Genomic DNA, 23,932 nt, shown 5'->3' with positions numbered 1-23,932 from the left:
TTAAATCCAGAACCCTTCTACATAGAGGAGCCTACAAGCTTAGCATGAAATAGTATAACGAGGCTCTCCCATAGACATTCTATGGGCAGTACACTGGTGAGGAGACAATAGGCTGTTATTTTAATGGATGTCTATGAAGGAGATGCTTCATTATGCTGAATAAACTGCTTTTGTGAGGAAATAGCTAATCATTTACTGAACTGACTGCCTGTCCACAAATCTTCAACATGTTTTACACTAAACAATCCTTTTGGAATGAACCATGTGTGGAGTTTACTACTATAAAATTGTTGTTTTATAAGAAAAGACACTGACAAATTTTTTGACAGGTAGGTATCAGTTTACGCCTCTCCCCATGGTATCCGTATATGGTGACTTACTTTCGTACCATGCTATTTGACCGTTACGCTCTCTCCAATGTTAAAAACACAGTGTTTGTTATGTCTGTATAGAAGATCTCTGGTTAAATCTGTCTTCAGAAGTTATATGATAGATGTGGGTGAGAAACAGATCAATTTTTAAGACCTTTTTTACTATAAATCTCCACTTTCACTTCCACATTCTTCTTCTTTTGTTTTTTGGTGATTCACATTCTTCATGCATATCGCCACCTACTGGGCAGGGAGGAGAATTTATAGTAAAAAAATCTGTTTCTCATTCACACCTATCATATCGCTTCTGAAGGTATAGATTTAACCACTAGAGTCGTATGGATTACTTTTATGTTGCCTTTATATGCTTTTTGGACTTTAAAAGTTCTGGCCATAATTCGCTTGCAATAAAGGATCAACAGAGCTGAGATATTTTTCTACAAATCTTTGTGTTCAGCAGAAGAAAGAAAGTCATACGCATCTGGGATGGCATGAGGATGAGAGAACTTTCATTTTTGGGTGAAATATCCCTTTAAAAGACACTCCTCAAATGAAGTTCACTATGTACTTGCTTCAAAATCCGGTAAAATAAGAAAATAATATATATTGTAATGTAATACAAAAATAAACGTATATCTTATTTACCTGTAACAAATGGGATTAGTCAAAAATATTATTCGTTTTGACGGCTTTAAATTGGAATTCCATTTATTTTATTTCATTTTTTAGAACATGCAAATAACGCGCCTTACAAATCATACATCAAGAATAACGGAAAATAAAATAAAATACGAGTCTTTATGGCGAATGTTCCTTCTAGCCAATCGTTGTTGTACCTTGTAATTGCGTCATCGCCGACACGCCTACTGTAATGACGCTTCCGCATTGTGCAGTACTGTACTTCAATATGTGGAGGGTTTTTCATCTGTCGTGTTCTTAAATGTGCTAGAAAATGTTCATGGAAAAATAGTCTGTTCGCTGGACTGATGGTCCATTATATTTAGCCTTTTTTTGTTTACATACATGTTGTTTTTCTTATTCACACCTCAGTGCTGTTCACATAAATAGTTTTTGACAGTGGCATTTGCATATTAACGTAGTAAATGTTTCTGCCTTGCGTGCTGCACACCCCTAATGAAAAATTATTATAGTTCTTAAAAAGTAATCATAGTTTAACTATGATATTTTTAGCAAGACCCAATCCTGTATGGCTCCTCCATACTTTGGTTAGATCTAAAACAAACTGTGGTACTTATAATGAAAATCCGTTGCTTAAACTCATCTTTATAAACACATACAGGTACTCTTTGTATACAAGGACCAAACTGGGTTACGTGTTTCATAACAGGCAGATGAGGAAAGCACGTGAGCGTTACTCCACAGGGCCACTCCAGAACTCAACCCACTATAATAAATGGTAATCAGAGAGACACACCTATTCCTTCATACACTCAACAGTTGATTACCAGTACTCCATATCAATCTGTCTTTCAACAGGCATCAAGATCATACCTGTACCCATTCCGTCAGACAACTACAGCTATGTGGTCATTGACACCACATCAAATCTTGCTGCTGTGGTGGACCCCGCCAACCCCCAGCCTGTTCAGGTTGGATTCAAACCAACTTTGCAGTGGTTTCAGAAATGGTTTACTGGATTCCGTGTCCTACTGAAATAAAATTGCCAACCCACATGTGGTTTTGTGGGAAATATTCCCTTTTCCTCACTGCTTTACCAGACAGCCTAAGCTGAAGTAAATTACATTCAGTTATTTCCTTTGGACATCTGTCATGGTATTAGAGTGATTCCTAATCCAGTTTATCATAGGCACAAAAGCCTAGTCATTTTGGCATGTGTTGATCCATACTTGGTATGTGTTTTTATGAACAGCTATGATCTGAATATTTTTATGATCAGTTTTGTAATTATCAAAATATATAGGCCCCCTGATATACATGAAGATACGTTCTATTATATGGCCACATGTCTTATATTATGTATGACATTAATCAGAGGTGTATTTTTATTTGGTAAATTTCATGGCATGACTTACTCCCACACAGACATGCCTAGAGGAAGAGTGGGTGACGTTACAAGCTGTTGTCTGCACACACAAACATCGGTAAGAAGATTTCTGAAATTGTGGGTCAATGAGCCTTTTTCTCAGTTTTGGTGCTTTAAAGCCTGAAATACAATCAGTTGATTGAAATTTTGGGTAACACTTTAAAATAAGGGTTTATTCGTTAATATCATGCACTAGGTATCATGAACTAATAATGAACAATAGATTTTTACAGAATTCATTAATCTTGATTCAGTGTTATTTCATAAAGATACAATTATTCATTGTTAGTTCATGTAATTTCGTAATGAATTAACTAATTTGAACATATACAACTTTAAATTTTAAAATGCATTAGCATATGTTGTAATTAACATTAACCAAGATTAATAAGTGCTGAAAAAGTATTTTATTGTTAGTTTATGTTAAGGTAGTTAAATAATGTTAACAGACACAAACGTACTGTAAAATGTGATACCAAATTTTGCTTAATAGTGGGTCTTATTAACCTCCTGAGACCAGAGTGGGACTGCTGTGTGAATTTTCCATTTCCCTTTTTGATTTGTAAGTAGCACCTAATAAACATGCAAAGAAAATAAATAAAATAAAATAAATCTAAAAGCAAATACTTGTTTTTCAGAAAATTTATGGCAACATATATGGACGGGGGACTAAGTTGTGAAATTTTAAATAATACCAAGCTATAGAAAGTCAGATGTGTTGGTTATTGACTTTTTTTTAGATGTTACAAACATTACATCAAAAATTATTAATGATTATATAATTAATTCTGATTCAAAGTAATGCCCAGCATCATCCAGTCACTGCCAACCATGTTAAAATAAGATTATACATTATAAATTCTGAATCTATGTACTGATTACCATTGTCTCATGTCTGCCAAGCATGTTGAGTGGCCCAAACATCATCTGCAGCCTTAAACTGAACTTTGGTTGGATTTTAGAGTTGAATGCACTTGGCTGCATAGGAAAGCTATAAGGTATATTTAGTGAATAACTTAACCTCCAGTGTGCTGTCTGTCTGCATTGGTCTCAGAACAGTTCAAAATGCACCTTATTTTCAACCTAACTCCATATAAACATTTTTCAACTTTTGGATGAACCCATTGATTCTCAATGTGAAAATGCACACTAAATATAGGATTTCTAAGGAAAAAATGCACTAAAGTATTCGTTAGTGTACATTGTGTATAGCAGCATGGCGTTTCGCGATAAATGGCTCAAGTTTTAAAAATGGCATATTGGATTAAACTAGAGACTCTAATCTTTTGACTCAGTGTAAAAGTTTTGGTTTCAGTGTAAAAATGTAATTAGGTTTCTTACCAGATGTAGTTTTGTTGGCGTTTCTCCCAAAGACAAACTCCGCTGTGGTCGGTGCCATGTTGTTTGGTCCCATGACTTTGTGTGTCGAAAGTTTAACCCTTTACTGACAGCACCGAGTATTCTGAACTGAGATCAGTCAGTTTAACTAAATTTAAATTGTGCATATCCAAATAGTGAATCCAAAATACAATGTCCATGCATGTGTGCACAGGGTCGCACGAGGTTAAAGCATACCAGTAAACTGGTTAAAGGAAAGATCTGTTAGTTAGTACCTCATACAGTATGGCCCCTTGGTGTTTCATTCAGATGGGTTTAAAGAAAGCCTTCTGTTAGAATTCCAGGTTTGAATTGGTATGCTATTTTTAGCATGAAGGCCCTTTAGCTTTATTAAGATCACATTCCCCTAGTCCTTAGGCATGTGTATGTGAGGCATCTGACTTCACTTACTGTGTACATACATCTACTGATGCCTCTGGATACATCTTCAGTAATGTGCCTGGAATCATCGGATGTTTCGGGTCTTTTCAACATCACACACCAGACCCCAGCTTGTGTCCAGATGGCTAGCTACTCATGACTCCATGGCTCTCCTCTTTTGAGCCACAGCCATCTTGTGGCCCTCTCTGCCACTTCGGTGGTACTGTGGATGGCTCTCCTCTTCCTTTCTCCCTCAATGACCAAATTGCAGAAGGCTCTGGTTAACGAACGGGCTGCGAATCCCCTGCATCCAACCTCAACTGGGAGACACCTCACTCTCCATCCAGCCTGCTGACAGTTGCTCACCAGTCCTGCCTACTTGGAGAGCTTCCTTTTAAAGGCCTCTTCCAAACGATCTTCCCATGGGACTGTCAGCTCCAGCAGCACAGCTTGCTTGGTGGACTCAGACACAAAGACAATGTCCGGTCACAGGGTAGTGGCTGCAACATGGTTAGGGAACTTCAGCTGCCATTCGAGGTCCACCAACAGCTACCAGTCCCTTGCAGAGGTCCGGATGCCTGCAGATGTTCCTTTTGCAGGTATTGGCTGCTCCTCAGCTCTGACAAAGGCGATAGTCTGCTTGGAGGGTCGGGACCGCTTTACCCACTCAACTCCTGCACTGATGGCTTCAACGATGGTCTTCAGGACCTGATCATGCCTCCTTTGGAACCATCCTTCTCCAAGTGCCTTTGTGCAGCATCTGAGGATGTGCTCCAGGGTTCATCGCTTGAAGCACAGTGGGCATGCTGGTGACTCTGCTTTGCCCCATATGTGCAGATTTGATGGGCTTGGAAGCACATCGTACACTGTCTGGATGATAATTTTTTTGCAGTGTGGCTCGGCTTTCCAAAGCTCAGCCCAGGTCACTTTCCCCTCGACCGCATTCTCCCATCTTGTCCAAGTGCCCTGTTGCTTCATTCCCATAGCCTTGCAGGTTCTTGTCTCCTCCACTGTTGCTCTCACCTCCTCCTGGACTAGGCAGTGCCTTTCCTTTCCTCTGCTGGTGTTCATTTGGGGAGTCGGAAAGAATCCTAGCCCAGCTCGGCTTCGTGTGACCACTCCCACCAGCCTCCCATGCCACAGCCATGCCTCTGCTTCCTGGACGGCCTCCTCAGTCCTCCACTCCTTGCCGGTCCTCACTTGGATCCCTACTTTAGCCACCTTCGGATCACTTGAGTCCCTGTACTGTACCACTTCTCTGGCTCTTGTTACCTTGAATTCCTCCTCCAAGGATTTGAAGGGTAGTTACAGTTTGTTGTGGTGTCCATAAAGTATGATGCTGCTCAGGCTCTTTGGCAGCCCCAGCCATCTTCTGAGGTGTTTGCTGACTCTCCTCTCCAAGGCTGCATAGATGAGGAAGGGCCACTGGATTCTGGGAAGAATGCCATGCAGATACACCTGGGCTTTGAACTTCCCAGGTAGGCCAGACTTGTCCACGGATTCCAGCCAGCCATCCAACTCTCTGTGCAGGTCACCTTGATGGATGTTGTGTCCCTTAGAGAGCTGTCAAAAACCTTGCCTAAGCTCTTGACTGGCTTTTCTGTGACGGTTGGGATGGCTGTGCCTGCAATGTTGAACCGGAACTTGTCTTCCACCTTCCCCTTCCTCAGCACCATCAATCTTGGTTTGGCTGGTTTGAAACGTATCGGGGCCCACTCCACCAGCTTTTCGAGTCCCTGCAGAATCCACCAGCAGCCTGGGACTGATTCTGTGATGACTCTGAGGTCATTCATGAATGCCCTGATGGGAAATAGACTGTCAATCAAGATTGTTAAATTAAACAAGCAAATTAAATGAAAATATACTTTTTTTCCCCAACCAGGGACCACAGTGGAGGAAAAAGGACTTTAAAGAGGCGCTACAGTTCCTGTCAAGTGTATGGGAATGCTATGGTCAACATTCCTGGCCGCACACAGTCAGTGCCTTTTTATATCTTCTGCTGTTATAATGTCAATTTAACCTTTAAATGTAAAAGAAAAACTGTTTGTTTGAGACATTGTAGCCATTTTCAGACATTTTCAATGATTAGAATTTTATTAGATTTAACCTGCTATTCTTAGATGAGGTTATTTACCATTTGAGAATGCTTTGGCTACAACTTTAGACCATGCTTAATATGCAACAGACCAGTTGTATTAATGTTTTCTGTATTGTTTAGCCCCGTCAGAAAAAGACTCTATAGATTTTGGAACTCAGCTGCACTTAAGGGACTTTTATACACCTGGGCACACAATGGGTCACATGATCTTCCTGCTTGATGGCCGGACGATCGGTGGCCCCAGCAGCTTATTTTCAGGGGATCATGAAATGAAAAATGTGACTATATGGAAATGTGCCCTGTGAGCACATTGTGTCTCCAATTTCATATCTAGTGAATAATAATAAACTTTATTCCTCATTAAACCTCATTTGCTGTAATATATACTGTATAAGCAATATCACACGAGTAAGAGTGCTGTCTAAAATATCCTACAAGTTTTTCCATCACGTTCAAGTGTTTTGTTGTTTTCTTGCAGAACTCTTATTTTGACACAACGCAGAAACCAGACTCTTCTCCTCCAAAAGTTTACATCTTCTTCCAACTTAGCGAGTTCAGGTAGGCGCCCAGAGCATGTTTAATTACTCAACACAAGCGGAGTGATACAAACAGTAAATCGTCCTAGTGCTGATGGTGTGCGCTATCAGCACTCTTGGAACCCCTTTCATCCAATCATATTCAAGGACCGGAACTAACTGGTGTATAAATATCTATATACAGTATATTAAAGTTTTCAAAGTTAACGTGTTAACGCATGCGATTAAATTCTTTAATTTTTAATCCTATTTTCTCCCAATTTGGAATGCCCAATTCCCACTACTTAGTTGGTCCTCATGGTGGCGCGGTTACTCACCTCAATCCGGGTGGCAGAGGACAAGTCTCAGTTGCCTTCGCTTCTGAGGCCGCCAATCCATGCATCTTATCACGTGGCTCGTCGTGCATGACACTGCAGAGACTCCTCATGTGAAGGCTCATGCTGCTCTCCGCGATCCACGCACAACTTACCACGCGCCCCATTGAGAGTGAGAACCACTAATCACGACCACGAGGAGGTTACCCCATGTGACTCTACCCTCCCTAGCAACTGGGCCAATTTGGTTGCTTAGGAGACCTGGCTGGAGTCACTCAACACACCCTGGATTCAAACTCGTGACTCCAGGGGTGGTATTCAGCGTCAATACTTGCTGAGCTACCCAGGCCCCCAACGCATGCAATTATTTAAAAACATTTAACAAGTACATTTTTCTTAAACACAATTAACGTATTTACCATTAATAAAGCATAAACCAGTATATACACTGATTGGAGCAGGGCGGAACCTTTGCGATGTGTCCGCCCGGAGTCATAACACTGACACACATATCACAAACACACAAACAACAGCCATGGCAGTGATCAAATGATGGGGAAAGGATCTCTTAATGCTATTTGTTGTACAAAACAAGCCCAGATTGAACTTTTGACAAAAATCAAGTACTTTGCAGCCTGTGTAATGTGCAATTTAATTACCACATAAGCACGTCAAGTCTTAACCATCATGAAAATGCAGAATGAGACATTGTTTGCAAGCACTTTTCATGTGGAGTACAAAGCAGCGCTTGACACTGGCGTTGATGCCCTGACACGAATAGTGAACGCGGCTTCATGATTGCTGTAGCAAAGCGGATAGCCACAGTCTGTGGAGGATAAGAGTTCAAGAGATTTAATGCACATTACAATTAATATGCAACCTATGGTTGCATAGTTATTTCAATTAGTCAACCTCCCACTTAGTCTTTGAGAAATGTTTAATGTAACTTGAAGTGGTGCTATTTTGTGCATTTCTATCTTTAAACTGTGGAAGATTTTGTTTGGAAAATGTTAATAAAGCATTATTGTTACATAAAAAAAAAATTTCTTTCTGTGGCAGACAAGCCTCTTGTTCATCAGAAAGGAGGAAGCGGGAACCGGGTTATCAACCAGAGAGACTTTTAATTAAACACAACACAACATAAAACTGCTTTTCAGCATAACAAAACATTGATGCACACACACAGTGGCTGCGTGCGTCTCTCTCTCCCTCTGGCAATTCTGGCTCCTTATCTCTCTCTCCCGCTGATTGGGGCAACTCAGCACGAGGTGTGCATCCTCACGGCCCGGCCACACCCTCCTCCTCGTCACATACCCCCAATGCCCGATTCAGGCATTTCCACACTTTCAAAATCTGCGATTAACTATAAAAAAATCATGCGATTAATCGTGATTACAAATTTTAATCAACTAACAGCACAAATATATATATATATTCAAAATGTTCAAGCAGCTCGGCTTTGTTTGATGGCTTGTGGCCATCCATCTTCCTCTTGATCACATTCCAGAGGTTTTCAATGGGGTTCCGGTCTGGAGATTGGGCTGGCCATGACAGGGTCTTAATCCGGTGGTCCTCCATCCACACCTTGATTGACCTGGCTGTGTGGCATGGACCATGGTACTTCTGGAAAAACCAATCCTCAGAGTTGGGGAACATTGTCAGAGCAGAAGGAAGCAAGTTTTCTTACAGAATAACATCCTTCACAAAGATGAATCTGCCCGATTCCAGCCTTGCTTATATGTACACACACAAAACTCTTCATCTGGTTTATATATAGGCTATAAAAAGCTTAATTTGGTAAATAATTATACATAGAGCATTGTTACAGAGCCAAGTCTCTGACATTTCAAAATAAGAGTCCATTGTGTGTTTTGGGCTTGTTTACATTTAAAAGTCCCACATTATGCACCAAATCATTCTTTTTTCTGGTTATTATTGGGATTTTAGTTCAACAATAAAGTAAAATGCATCCGGTATTTTATTCCTTTTGAACTCTTGTAGCCTCTATGTCTGTACCTTTCATAGTAAGGAAAGACTAAGATTTATATATACATTCTTTAAATCAATTTTAAAAACAATTGTCCGATTAATCTGTTAGCTGCCTTTTCCACCACCTTAGTTATCGTGTTGGAAAAATTTACTATCGGTCTACTTCTAGTATGCAGTTGTATATAATTTTGTTCCAGTGTTTGACATTTTGCCGTACTTTATGTACCTGGTATAGATGCCACACCCAGGATCTCCACATTGACTGTGCAGCAGAAGCAGGACGAGGACTGGACATCATACCAGGCCTGTGTTTTAGAGGAGCTGCGCAGACGAAAGGATATTTATAAGGGCCAATAATGCCTTGTTTCATAGAGCTGTTCAGCTGTGACGTCAATTTATAGGCGAACCCTGAAGGCTAATTCGCCATGGGTTCCCCCTGGAATTTCCAAGTGGTTTTTATAATGGGGGTTTTCAATTTATAAGTAAAATAAGGTCTGTGGTAAATATTACTTGTAGATATTTGGCCGTTTTGTTCTAACAAAATAAATTACACACAGTCACACTCCAAACATGAATTTTGACCCTGTGTGTTTTGGAGATGTGCAGAGAATCCCACATTTTGACTGACCAACGTTTTGAATACTTATGGTACCAGAAGCACTGATATTTATGAACGTTTTGTGATCAAATAAACTCATGAATCATTACCTAATATGTCTTTCTTCAGTGTGCTGCCCTGTGAGAAATTGCTCGATTATAAGAAGGTTTACGGTACATATTGACAACACTGTAACCAAGGAGACCAAAAATTCTAATAAGTTTGGGGCATTAGCGAAAAACGCATCTAGACCCTAAATAAAATGGCTTGAGGAGATTTATGTAGGTACTGCTAGTAATATCTACTATTTTCTGTCGTGCAAAAGTCATTTATGTCACTTTGCGTTTTTATTGATTCCGTTAATGCTGATGTTTGATAGATTAGTGAAATAGCTACTGTTTATTTGACATCAGCTGAAGGGCTGAACTGTTCAATATACAATCTAAGTAATAAAAAAAGAAAGAAAAAGGGCAGACACAGTTTAGACAATCCGTCAGCGATCTCTAAAAGCGATATTACACATTTATACAGGCAACATTTTGAATTGGATCTGGATTTTCTGAGACACATGGAGAAGAGTGAAGAAACCCAGAGTGAAATAGAGGAACTGAAACCTTCAGTTAATGCAGTGGAGTTTATTGACAGCATTGGTAAGTAATTTAAACGTGATTGCTATTCGGAAAGTGACTTATCTAAAGATGATGAAATCAGATGCTATTCTGAGGTCAGGGGCCATCTGTTAATGGCATCAAAGGTACACTGTTAAAGAAATAGTTCACACACACAAATAAATTCTCTCATCATTTACTCACCCTCATGCCATCCCTGATGTGTATGACTTTCTTTTTTCTGGTAAACACAAACGAAGATTTTTAGAAGAATATCTCAGCTCTGTAAGTCCATACAATGCAAGTGAATGGTGGTCAGAAATTTGAAGGTCAAAAAAGCACATAAAGGCAGCATAGAAGTAATCCATACGACTCCAGTGGTTAAATCCATATCTTGAGAATCGATATAATAGGTGTGGGTGAGAAACAGATCAATATTCAAGTCCTTTTTTACTATCAATCTCCACTTTGACTTCCATATTCTTCTTCTTTTTTTTTTTTTGTTGCTGAAAAAAGGACTTAAATAATGTATCTGTTTCTCACCCACACCTATCATATCGCTTCTTAAGATATGGATTTAACCATTTGAGTCGTATGGATTACTTTGTGTGCTTTTGGACCTTCACATTTCTGGCTACCATGCACTTTGCATTGTATGGACCTACAAAGCTGAGATATTCTTCTAAAAATCTTCGTTTGTGTTCAGCAGAAGAAAGTCATACACATCTGGGATGGCATGAGTGTGAGTAAATGATGAGAGATTTTCCATTTTTGGGTGAACTATTCCTTTAACTCTCCTTGACATTCATACACTTGCATTGTTATACTATTTTGTTTCTTTGCTGTGTAATTTGAATAGATGGTATGCTTCAAAGCTGCATGATGGTGGCACAATGCAAGTGCAGTGCTTCAGAAAATTGTTAATTGCCTTTAACCTTTGCTCATAAGTGCTGTCAGATCCTCATAACTGCAAATAGCATGAATGGATCTGGTTTTTATCAAAAAGACTTCCGCTGTCATTTCCAGTACCCAGGGATCTGGATCAGTGTGTGTTTGCGGACTCACTTGTGACAGTGTCAAATTCGGACAAGGAGCTTGGAGACTTCTCTGTGAGTGTCACAGAGGCAAGCTACAACGAGGAGCTCTGCTATCTGCTTCATGCCAATAGTCATGGTATGATTGATGGCATACCTTGTGGCACAACCATTGTGGGTGAGCTTTCTTAAAGTGTAATAACATCTCTTTTTTATTCCATTTTATTATTTATCAGTATTTGGAGGACTCAAATGATGTTTGATTTGTTAAGTTTGTTAAAACCTATGCTTGTTCCTTGTATTGACAGCCTATATATCTGGAAGGCTTGAGATATTGGAAGAGAATCATCATGAATATGTAAAGGTATCTTTCTTCTTTTCATAATTTTATTTTTTTTATTTTTTATGAAAGGTAGGTTCCCTTTACTTCAGGTTTGAGTCAATTCCTGCTAACCTATTGCTTAAAGTTATATACTGTACATTACAATGAAAAGCCACCCAGATCTTAAGTGTTTTAAATGTTTTAGCTGGACAGCCACACACTGGATCGGAAGTTACATCTGGTTAGACAACATGAACAGCTAGTGGTAAACAGGATCATTTCAGAGAAGGAGGTGAGTATTATGCTGCATTACATCATTGAAAAAGTGAAAAAGCTAAAAAAAAATAAAATAAAAAAATGATGAAATACACATTTGAAAAAGACATTGTATTTGTCTTTTGGGCCATGCCTGCCAGAGTTGTTGTTCAGTGCATTTGCCTGCTTAAAAAATAGTTTACTCTTCAAATAATTAAGAGCCTTCTCTTTTAACTCATTCTATAGGGAGTGAAGACAGAAACCCTTACATTTCCATTGAGCTCTTTAAAAGGCTTTGTTTCTGAGGCTTCTAACTTCCTGATTCTGCGCATACTGGCTCGGAAGAAGATTGTTCCAGAAAACATGACATTCCTGTCATTTAATGAAGATACTGTGATATCTAAGTCAGTCTATGTAAGTCTTTTGGCATGGAGATTATTGTTTATATTTCAGAAAATCCCTTGGATCTTAATTTAAAGGCCATATCAGTGATTAGTAGATGTCAATACTGTATGTATACTGGCTATCTACATATAATATAGTTGCATGAGCTTGATGTTATTTTATTAGTAATGCACTTGTTTGCATTAGAGAACTCTTGGGTGGAAGAAGCAGATGATTGGGGAAGAATTGGTCGATATCTTTGGAATCGAAAGGGCTGTTTCCTCTTCAAAGGACATCCCAACAACTTGGCATTGCTACTTCCTGTCTGATGGGTAGGAGACCTTCTTTTTCTTCTGCTAGAACAGTGGTCTGCAAGGCCCCCCACTGGCCAAAACAATATTATCAGGCCTCCTCCCTCCATCAAAAACATTTTCCAAGTAAGCACTAAGCAGTGCATTTTCACCAGAGTGAGAAATATGATGTCAGTTTATGTTGTAATCTTGACTTCTTGGCCATTTTTAATCCATTTAAATTATTTGAATTAAGTCTTGAGGACCCCTTGTGGGTTCTGGTCCCCTGGTTGAGCTAGAAAACGAAACTTAATACCTCTTACAGGGACGGTTCACCCAAAAATTATAATTCTCTAATCATTTACTCACCATTATGGCATCCAAGATGTTTATGACTTTCTGTCTTCTGCAGAACACAAACGAAGATTATTAGAAGGATATCTCAGCTCTGAGGGTCAATACAATGCAAGTGAATGGTGACTAAAATGTTCAATGTCCAAAATGCACTTAAAGATAGCATAAAAGTAATCCATAAGACTCCAGTGGTTTAATCCATATCTTCTGAAGTGATCTGATTGGTTTTGGGTGAAAACAGACCAAAATATCTAAATTTTCACTATAAATCTCGACATCAGCAGTCTCCTTGGTGATCATGATTTAAATCTCGATTACACTTCCTAGAGCCATCTAGCGCTTTGTGCATGCATCAAGTACTAGGAAGTGTAATCAAGCTTTAAATTATGATTGTGCCCAGAGACTGCAATGGCAAAAATGTACAGTGAAAATGGCTTACATTTTGGGCTTTTCTCATCCAAAACCAATTAGATTGATTCAGAAGACATTGATTAAACCACTTTTAGTCTTATGGATGACTTTTGATGCTGCCCTTATGTGCTTTTTGGAGCTTCAAAGTTTGGTCACCAATCACTTACATTGTATTGAGCTGAGATATTCTTCTAAAATTCTTCATTTGTGTTCTGCAGAACAAAAAAATTCATTAACATCTGGGATGGCATGAGGGTGAGAAAATTATGAGAGAATTTTCATTTTAGGGAGAACTATTCCTTTAATAGCTCCTGGATTAAACACTAATATTAGTTGAAAGGACATCACTTTTAACTAAAACTATCTAGCTATGGATGATAGCTGTTGAAACAAAAGCAGTGCTGTCTATTGCTGTCCCACCACTGCTTACAAACTCAAAGGTTTTGATGTTTATGTTTCATTGCCTTATTACAAGCATTTATGGTAAGGGTAAGCTACATGTTCAGAAGTATGAATATTAATTTCTCCTAACATGTTTTAAAACCTAGGCATCTAGCAAGCAGAGTGCAACTGGGCTCACCTGCAATGATGAAGATACTGCATTTGCCCCTCATGCTCGATGGAGGTTTAAGACTTTGTGATCAGAAAACACTCAGCATTAGTCTTACAGAATCTTTACAGTTAAACACAATGCAAAGGATAATGTAATGTTTTGTTTTTCAGTGGAGAAAGACCAGCATTCTGTGTTTGAGAAGAAGCCACTCCAGTGGGACGAAGACATGGAGCTTTATTCAAAGTTTCTTGACAGAAAGGTGTCCGTGTTTATTCATAAGCATACATGCTGATGTTATCACTCAAAAGAGTTAAAATCCTGATCTCAAAAACAGTATCTTATTGCAAGTATATTAAATGTATTGTATATGTTTTGTGCAATAAGTCCACCTTACTTTTCCTATCACTCATTCACGACACAGGAGGAGCTCAAAGCAGACTACCTCTCCTACGTCAGACAACACCCTGAGCTAAAGGCTTTAATGGCTGACTTCCTGCAATTCCTGCTGTTGAGGAAACCTCAAGATGTCTTCTCCTTTGCTCGTGACTTTTTTGCACCCTTTTCCTCTCAAAGTCCTCCGGGAAACCCCTGTGAAGATTCCCAAAACATAAAAATTCCTGAGATACTGGATAATAAACCCTGACCTGAGGTGTTATTCTGTACTATGTAACAGGGAGATAAAATAAAGGTTTACTTCCAATGCTGCCTTTGTATTAATGACTTGGTGCCTTGTTTTTGTGTATATTTTAAGGGTATTTGGTTCATCTGAATAGGTTTGTAACCAGCTTTTTATGTGAAAGTAGACACTGTAAACTGATAGTCCATCGCCATGGTAAGGAATTATTGTAATTGTACAGATATTTTCCAAAGATAAACATACCCAGAAGCAGTAAAACACTCTAGTGTGTATTCATATAAATCAGTATTGGAGCATTGTCTTATATAGACTGTCGTATGAATATATATATATATATATATATATACATTATATAATATGTGTGTGTATATATATATATGTATATGTATATATACATGCGCTATTGTGCGATTATATACTTTTCAATTTGACAAAAATGCTGACTAAAATAAACAGTAATATATATATATACACACATATATATGTATATATATAATATGTGTGTGTGTATATATATATATGTATATGTATATATACATGCGCTATTGTGCGATTATATACTTTTCAATTTGACAAAAATGCTGACTAAAATAAACAGTAATATATATATACACACATATATATGTATATATATATATATATACATATATGTATGTATATATATACATATATATATATATATATACATATATGTATATGTATGTATGTATATATATACATATATGTATATGTATGTATGTGTGTATATATATATATATATATATATATATATATATATATATATATATATATAACACTTTGCTTATTTTAGTCATCATTTTTGTCAAATTGAAAAGTATATAATCGCACAATAGCGCATTTCCTTATAATTCCATGACTCATAGGTAATCTCCACAATTCGTTACAATTCGTAACTTGTTTGACCCGCTCCCTTTTTTGTCATTTCCTGGTTGAAACGGGAAATGTCGTTATTTGAAGCTGAAACTGAAAGTAAAGGCAAGCGGGAGAAACGGCGTTAGCATCAGCATGTCGGTAAAGCTTATTCGATTTTGGTTTTACGTTTTTTAACGTTGTTTTCCTCTCAGTTGAACGCTGTAAATGTAAAGGTAAGAGGAGTTTTGAGTATTTAAGTTGATTGTTGAAGTTTGTCTGTTTTACGGTGTCATTCAAACTGAGCTTAGTTCGATGTCATCGAAGTTAAATGGTGTAATACTTGACTTACGGAAGAAGTAGTGGCAGTATATCCTGTAGAGTTGCATGCTATATTTAGTCTAAAAGTATTTTAAACAAAAATGTGTTAAACTCTTGTCACATGCAGTTTGATCTCATTTTAATTTGAGAATTTAAAGACTATTTGTACTTTTATTTATTTTTTATTTTATTTTATTTTTTTATCACACGCAGGTTAAGACTATTTAATTGAAAACTGGGAAAAAAATTTCACTTTACCACATACATACATACATACAGTACTGTGCAAAAGTCTTAGGCACATAAGATGTTTCACAAAAGCATTTGTCTTCAGATGGTTATTTATATCTTCAGCTTTAGTGTGTCAATAGGAAATATAAATGTTAGACTCTAGACTTTTGCAAATAGAAAAGATTAGAATAGAAGAACAGGGAGCCCTGCAACAGATGTCATGGCCCCCACAGAGCCCCCCACTAACATCGTGTCAGTCTGAGATTACATAAAGAGACAGATGCAATTGAGGCAGCCTAAATAGATAGAAGAACTGTGGTGAATTCTCCAAGAAGCTTGGTACATCCTATCTGCCAACAACCAAGAAAAACTGTGTCCAGGTGTACCTAGGAGAACTGGTACAGTTTTAAAGGCAAAGGTGGTCACACCGAATATTGATTTAGCTTTTTTATGTTTACTGGACTTTGTATGACATTAAGTGATAAATGAAAACTATTTATGGCATTATTTTTGAAGACTCACTATGCAACATTTTTCACAAGTGCCTAACATTTTGCACAGTACTGTAAGTAATATATATATATATATATATATATCATGGGCATGTTTCTTGTCAATTACCCATTCATGTCTTCTCAAAACAAACACTGAAATAGTGCTCTCATAATCTGTGCTGTTTTCCCAGTTGTATTTGTCTTTGTCTTATTTTATGTTCTGAGTCTTATTGACTCAGTTTATTTTCTAGGTATATAGAACTTAATTTCAAAGATGTTTTTGCTATCTTTTGTTGAACTTTTAAGTTTTCATCTACTCATCATGCAGCTCAACATGGATCTTCAGAAGCTTCATGAGATTGACGAGGACCTGATAAGTGATGAAGTGGCTCAGCTGAAGTTTCTATGCATGGACTTAGTTCCTAAGAAGCGAATGGAGACAGTGAGTGATGCCAAAGACCTCTTCCTTCGCCTTGATGAGCAAGCACTGTTTGATGATGGGCTACTTCTGCCTGAGCTTCTGATGACGATTGGACGCTTTGACTTGCTTGCCATCCTGAACACATCCAAAGAGGAGGTGAAGAGGCATCTGCTGGAACGTGACCCCTCTAGTAAAGGTGTCTCAACCTACAGGTATGAAGAGAAGTCTTAGCTCTGTAAACTGTAGGCCTAGGTGTAGATTTCTTAGCAGATGTTGGAGCATGTAACACCAGGATCATGATGATGAAGAACCCCCTCGTAAAGAGAAGTAGAAATTGTCTCATCAATTACTCACCCTTATGCTATCCCATATGTGACTTTTTTTTTTTCCCTCTTCTACTGAACACAAAGATTTTTAGAATATCTCAGCTCTGTTGGTCCATACATTGCAAGTGAATGGTGGCCAGAACTTTGAAGATTCAAAAAGCACATAGAGGCAGCATAAAAGTAAACCATTTGGCTCCACTAGTTAAATCCATATCTTCAGAAGCGTTATGTTAGGTGTGGGTGAGAAACAGATCAATATTTAAGTCCTTTTTTTTACTATAAATCTCCACTTTCACTTTCCCATTGTTCTTTTGTAGTTTTTGGCAATTTGCATTCTTCATGCATATTGCCACCTACTGGGCAGGGAGGAGAGTTTATAGTAAAAAAAGAACCTAAATATTGATCTGTTTCTCACCAACACCAATCATACCGTTTCTGAAGACATGGATTTAACCATTGAAGTCATATGGATTACTTTATGCTGCCTTAATATGCTTTTTGGACCTTCAAAGTTCTGGCCACCATTCACTGAGATATTCTTCTAAAAATTTTTGTTTGTGTTCAGCAGAAGTCGTGCACATCTGGGATGGCATCAGAGTGAGTAAATGATGAGAGAATTTTCATTTTTGGGTAAACTATCCCTTTAAGCCTGGGCCTCTTCTTAATGTTTAATATCATTATGTAGCCTAACAGAGACAAACACACTGGCTGGTTAAGATAGAATATCTATATGAATCTACTACATTTAAAGTAGTAGATTTCCAAGGCTATCATAATCTGTATAAAATAGTTTACTTGCCTTGTTTTTGTTGTCATCGCAGAAAGATGCTATTTAGATTATCTGAAGACTTGACAGCAGAAAACCTTCGTAATGTAAAGTTCCTTTTGGACCTTCCAAAAGCAAAGCTTGGAGCATCTATTGTGAGTTATAGCTATATTTTAACCCATGACCTTATAATATAAGTGTAAATTGCATGTTAATGATAAATTCATATGAAAGGTGAAATACACTCTGTGTATGTAATTGTTATTTTGACACCAGTAACTAACCATTAACACAAAAGTGAATAGGAACAGTTTTATTATTTATAGGTTAAATGTTTAAAGGTTTAATGGTTGTTTTTTTAATACCAGTGTTTGACTGCTAATTAAACATATTTATGGTTTGCACTTTGACCTGTTACTATAAAACAGTGTTCTGTATGCAGTGTTCTTATTCTATTTGAATCATAGTCATTTCTAGATGTAATGATTGAGATGGAAAAGCAGCAGAAGCTTGGGATTGAAAACCTGGATGAACTGCAAAAAATTCTGTCTGAATGTGACAAACAGCTCGCCTACAAGATTGAGGAGTTCAAGAATACCCATAGAGACCTGGAGCAAGGTTACAGATATAACAAATAAAACAGCAAATCGAATTTCTCTTTCTCATTTATCAAAACATATACAATACAACAGTTTTTTTTTTTTTTTTTATACCATTTTTTGGTCCAGTGGGAGGCAGACATCCTCTACAGGAAGTATCTAATTTAATCATCTCCTTTCCTAATGTAAGTATGCAAATATCTGCAGGTGCAGTGGTGTCCAAAAGTCTGAGTTAATTTTTTAAAATCTGGGATTAAAAATCTAAATAAAACTTGGACAAAAAAAAAAGGAATCGAATGAAGAATGATTTAAGATTCTGTACTAATTTAAGGAAACAAATAATATAATCAAAATTGACTCCTTTGTACAAAAGGTCAGATTTTTTTTTTTGCTTCCATTGTAGCACACACGATGCTCATTGGAACATTCTCAAATCATACTGAGATAACATGGATCATGAAGTTTAGCTTGAACTTGTAGCGTTGATGCCAAGTCGAGTGCATGCTACCATTGAAGCATGCAACATACTAAGAAATTCAAATTTTTTCAGTTGAACTTTTCACTCAAGATAACATATTTAATGGAAACAAGCTTTTAATTTGAAAAATTCAAAAAAGAAGCATTTTCACTTATGGTCTCAGACATTTCGACCTCACTGTCTAATGTAAAGAAGATGGAAAGATATTATCAATAAATATTTGGACACAATGTGAGGCATCATTGGGTTTCTAGGTAATCTTAGAATCTTCAACATTGTGCTTACTTGTCTGTAAAACTTGTAACCTACAGCACTATCCACTACTTATTAAACACTGCATTATCAAGTTCATGTTGCAATGACTGCTTTTACTTAATTTAACATTCTTCATTTATTACCGGCAACTTTGAAACGAAAGTTTTGTTTTTGTATAATGATTATGGTCGTAGTGAATTTTTCAGTACTGTTAGTTGTGATTTTTGTTTTATTCTCTTATTGTTAAAAAATACATATAAAATTGTGTAGAAATAGAACAGTTTAACTTCATTCAAATGGATAGAGTCTGAATTTACATCTGTTGTTTCTCCCCTGCACATCTGGATTCAACACAGCATGTAGAGATGGAGATAGGGCTTGGACGTAAGTTAGACTTTCTACAAAGTTTCAAAGCATTACTGACCAAGGACTTACTCTATTGTACGTTGTATGGAAGAGGCTAAGTACTCTCAGCAATACAAAAAACTGACATTCTTTATGGATATCTTTTTTTCTTTTTATACTTTTTTCATCCTTAGGGAGAAGAGGCTCTTCTGTGAGTGAAGGTCTTGCTACTGATTCAAATAATCCGCCAAGGGAAGAGGAGGTAAAAAAAACAAAAAAGACAGATTACACATTGTCATATTCTCATATTGAATACCGTTATGTTTTTAAAGAAACTGTTCACCCAAAACTCATAATTTACTCACCCTTATGTCATTCCAAACCTGTCTGACTTTCTTTTTTAATGCAGAACACAAAAGGAGATCCTTTAATGAGTATCGTATGTCATCTTTTAAATATAATGGTAGTGGATAGAGTCTCACTTTAAAGCTTAAAAAAGGAATCAGAAGTACCCTAAAAGTAGTCCGTGCGGTGACTCCGTCATATTCCAAGTCTACTAATGGCAAACGTTTGGTGAAATACAACCCACAATTTTAGTCATTTTCGAAGAAAATCTTGATATCCATTGCATGTTTATGAGAGAAATTCGTTCACAGTGGCATGCATGTTCACACAAGAACTTGCATTGTTTTTTTGCACTCAACAATGCAAGTTCATGAGTGAACATGCCAGCTACTGTATTTGTGATGTTCATTAACCTCCTGAGACCCAAGCATGACTGATGTGTGCATTTTCCATTTAGCTACAACTAGTAGCACCTATTAAACAAGCCAAAAAAAAAAAATTTTGTTTTTCTAGAGCAAATAGTTTTCTTAAAAATGTATGTCCAAATATGTGGACAATGGGACTAAGTTATGAAATTGTAAATAATACCAAGTTATAGAAAGTCTGATTTTTTTTTTTTCATAAAATTTTTTATGTTTCCAGAAATGTTGGTTATTCATGTTTTTGAGATGTTACAGACATTACAACAGTAATTAGCATAATTAATTCTGATTCAATGTAATGGCCAGCATCATCCAGTCACTGCCAACCATGTTATTTAATAAAATTCGACATTATAAATTCAGAATCAATGTACTGATTATCATTGTCCCATGTCTGCCAACCATGTTGAGTGGTCTGCAGCCTGAAACTGAACTGGACTGAAAATTTTGGTCGGATTTTAGGAGTGAATGCATTTAACTGGATAGACGGCTATAAGAGGCTCCCTTTTTAGTGAATGACTTAACCTCCAGTGTGCTGTCTGTCTGCACCGGTCTCAGAACAGCACCTTATTTTTATCCTAACTCCAAATAATGCTCTTTTCAGCTTTTGGATAAACCCATTGATTCTCAATGTGAAAATGCACAGTAAATATAGGAATGCATTTACTAATGTCAATGAATGGAACCGTATTATACAGTGATAATAAAATAAAATATAACAACATTTATATTAAAATGAAGCTTAATGACCCAGAAATGTGTTAATGTTGAAAGTTATTCTATATATATATATATATTGTTATTTTTTTTTAATTTTTTTTAGGGAATACTGTCCCAATTTCCATGGTGTATGTGGACATCATGTTTATCAGCACACCAATGCACGAAAAATGAATGCATTTTTTAAAGCGTCATATCAGACAAAACTTAAGACACTACTCTTTCCACCCAAACAGCTTTCAATGAAAAAAAAAAAAGAGGTTTCTTAATAGAGGCACTTTTGTTGGTTTTGCGCCCATAGAAGTGCTTCAAGGAAATCAACGCCATGCTATTGTGTCATGTGACTCGTTGCGGTAGAAGTTTAACCCTTAAATGACAGTCTACAGCAGTGGTTCTCAATCTTTTTTGGATGAACCAAAACGTCATTCGTTCTACATCATTCCCTGACCCCGAACCCCCCCCGCCGCCAACTAATTTTCTCTCAGTGCCCCCTGGCATACTTCGTACGCCCCCGTTGAGAACACCTGGTCTAGAGTCTTGTGATCAGTATTCAGTCAGTTTAAATCAATTTAAACTATGTGTTACAACGTTCACACATGTGGACAAGGCAGGATCTCCTTTTGTGTTCCACTTAAGAAAGCAAGTCATAGGGGTTTAGAACAACATAAGGGCAAGTACATAATTAACTATTGAGTGAACTTTTCCCTTAACTGGTATGCAGTTGAATGTTTTATAACGGCAGACTACTTGAAACACTACTCCTCCTATATACTTGTGTAGTAACTCTTTGAATTTTGTTCTGTAATTTATTTTGCATTCATGTAGCAGGATTATTATTATTCCATGACCCAACGGCCTTTAGGATACTGTCTAATCATCAACAACTACAACTTTGAAAAAATGTCCTCATTTCGCAACCGTACAGGCACGGATAAGGACAAAGGTATTCCACACAACTCCATAACTTAATTGATCTCAAATGTATTATAAAATGAGACTCCCAAATTAACTCCAGGTTTCTTTAGAGGAACTCACCAGAGTGTTTCGCAAAATGCATTTTCTGGTTGAGTTGCGGGACGATCTGCAAGCCTCAGATATGCAAGATTCCATAAAAGAGTTTGCAGAGAGGGATCACTCTCTAATGGACACGTTTGTCTGCTGTATCCTCTCCCATGGAGAAAGAGGCACTGTGTTGGGCATAGATGGCAAAGAGGTTGCAATCCATGACCTCACACAGCCTTTCGCCGCATGCAGGACGCTAACAAGCAAGCCCAAGCTTTTTTTCATTCAGGCCTGCCAAGGTAGAGAGGCCCAGAAAGGTATGTGGATGGCGGATGGATGGGTGAACGCTATAGAAGCAGCATACGAGGAGGATGCTCGTAGTGTACCACTCCACAGTATCCCTATAGAAGCTGATTTCCTAATTGGAATGGCCACAGTGGAGCACTACCAGTCCTTCCGCCACATCAGAGAAGGGTCCATCTATATCCAGGAGCTCTGTAGACAGCTGGAGAAATGCTGCCCCAGGTGTGTTCAAATTCATATGTCTTGAATAAGAAGAATTGAATACTGATGAATATTGTTTTGTTTTTTCCATTCTGTGGATTTATAGAATTATGCTGCGTGTTTTTATTACAGAAAAGAAGATATCTTGTCAATTTTGACAAAGGTCAACCGTGAAGTAAGTTCTAAAATGTTGAAAGGCCACAAGCAGATGCCTGAACCTCGGTATACCCTCACCAAGAAACTGGTCCTTCCTATGGACTGAATCTGTCTGTCTGTGACAAAATATTGCTTTTAATGACTGGATCCATGCTGGAGAATATTCCATTACTCAGAATCTAGTACTGCTTAAGGGGAAGGTGAGAGCACTTTGGTGCCATGGATTAATTTTCATTTTAGTGTCTCTATGGTGTTAATTATTAAGCCAAAGTTTGCTCAGGGTAATTAATTTTTTTGTATGCAAAAGATCTTGGTTAAAGAGAAAACAAAGAACATTAAAACATTTATATTTGATATCGAGCATAAAGATTTTTAAAACTAATATTAGAGTAATGCATATGTTATACCAGCAGTCTAAATGTTTTGGATTTGAACGCTGTTGTAAAAGCAGATTTTGGAAATAATTTATTTGATTTAAAAGCCAGAGAGTTTAAAGTACTTACGTGTACTTTCTTTTCCTTAAATGAATAGTAAGTCTTTAAATTATGCATGTATAGAGAATAAATAAAATATCCTAAAAGGTGTCATAACTTTTTTTAAATAATTTTTAATCAGTTTTCCTTTGAAGCATATACTGTATGTATTAAAAAGAAAGGTTATTGGATAAGAGAGCTTGATCTTAAGACAACAGAATGCTAAACAGAGGAAGTTGTGGTTTATGCTTCAGCTTAAATGCACTTATTTGCTACAGCAAAGCAAGAAAACCACGGCAAAGAAAGTGCTGAAAATGTGCAACGTTTTATCTTATTTTACCCTCCTGTGAATGTGATTTATCTTCAAAAATGAAAGCAAAATAACTGACCACAAGGTAGTCTTCTACGTCATTCCTTTAGAGAACAGCTTTCAGTATACAGGAAGGTGGGTGCTTTTAATGTTTAGGCTAGATTTGACTATCCTTACTGTTTAAAAACTTAGTGTAAAGATAGAGAGACCACAGAAAACAAACCAAGCTGTTTTTTGTATTGACTATTGAGGTCTAAAAGTTGAAAATGTTTTCATAGTACATGAACTCTTATCTCAAAAAATCAAGGTTAAATTGG

The 23,932-nt window shown here is 37.2% G+C and overlaps 2 protein-coding genes across 6 annotated transcripts; both read left to right on the top strand.

The window, feature by feature from the left end:
• The first annotated feature begins 1,713 nt into the window (after positions 1-1,713).
• On the top strand, positions 1,714-14,634 carry catip (ciliogenesis associated TTC17 interacting protein). 3 transcript variants are annotated; one of them, XM_051706269.1, is made up of 14 exons: positions 1,714-1,788; positions 1,869-1,981; positions 2,436-2,494; positions 6,077-6,169; positions 6,771-6,850; positions 10,261-10,379; positions 11,364-11,549; positions 11,680-11,735; positions 11,899-11,985; positions 12,195-12,362; positions 12,540-12,664; positions 13,936-14,012; positions 14,111-14,199; positions 14,362-14,634. In XM_051706269.1, the coding sequence occupies exons 3-14, from the start codon at positions 2,438-2,440 to the stop codon at positions 14,581-14,583; spliced, it is 1,359 nt and encodes a 452-aa protein (XP_051562229.1). In that variant the 5' UTR covers positions 1,714-1,788; positions 1,869-1,981; positions 2,436-2,437; the 3' UTR covers positions 14,584-14,634. The 3 variants fall into 3 exon arrangements, 2 of the variants coding, with proteins under 2 accessions (XP_051562229.1, XP_051562228.1); XM_051706268.1 differs by lacking the exons at positions 1,714-1,788; positions 1,869-1,981 and having other exon boundaries at positions 2,265-2,494; XR_007898055.1 differs by lacking the exons at positions 1,714-1,788; positions 1,869-1,981; positions 14,362-14,634 and having other exon boundaries at positions 2,256-2,494; positions 12,542-12,664; positions 14,111-14,173.
• A 900-nt stretch (positions 14,635-15,534) lies between these two features.
• Positions 15,535-23,412, top strand: LOC127445845 (caspase-8-like). 3 transcript variants are annotated; one of them, XM_051706271.1, is made up of 10 exons: positions 15,535-15,683; positions 16,822-17,126; positions 18,062-18,161; positions 18,474-18,624; positions 18,735-18,790; positions 19,695-19,779; positions 19,878-19,945; positions 21,996-22,113; positions 22,196-22,697; positions 22,809-23,412. In XM_051706271.1, exons 2-10 carry the CDS (start codon positions 16,828-16,830, stop codon positions 22,936-22,938), a joined length of 1,509 nt encoding a protein of 502 aa, XP_051562231.1. In that variant the 5' UTR covers positions 15,535-15,683; positions 16,822-16,827; the 3' UTR covers positions 22,939-23,412. The 3 variants fall into 3 exon arrangements, with proteins under 3 accessions (XP_051562231.1, XP_051562233.1, XP_051562230.1); XM_051706273.1 differs by having other exon boundaries at positions 15,552-15,683; positions 16,800-17,126; positions 19,695-19,722; XM_051706270.1 differs by having other exon boundaries at positions 15,552-15,683; positions 16,800-17,126.
• The last annotated feature ends 520 nt before the right edge of the window (positions 23,413-23,932 follow it).

The sequence above is a fragment of the Myxocyprinus asiaticus genome, chromosome 9 (genome assembly GCF_019703515.2).
Source record: "Myxocyprinus asiaticus isolate MX2 ecotype Aquarium Trade chromosome 9, UBuf_Myxa_2, whole genome shotgun sequence".
Taxonomy (NCBI): Eukaryota; Metazoa; Chordata; class Actinopteri; order Cypriniformes; family Catostomidae; genus Myxocyprinus; species Myxocyprinus asiaticus.
Note: the sequence above shows the minus strand (reverse complement) of the source record. Positions and strands in the feature narration are given on the sequence as shown.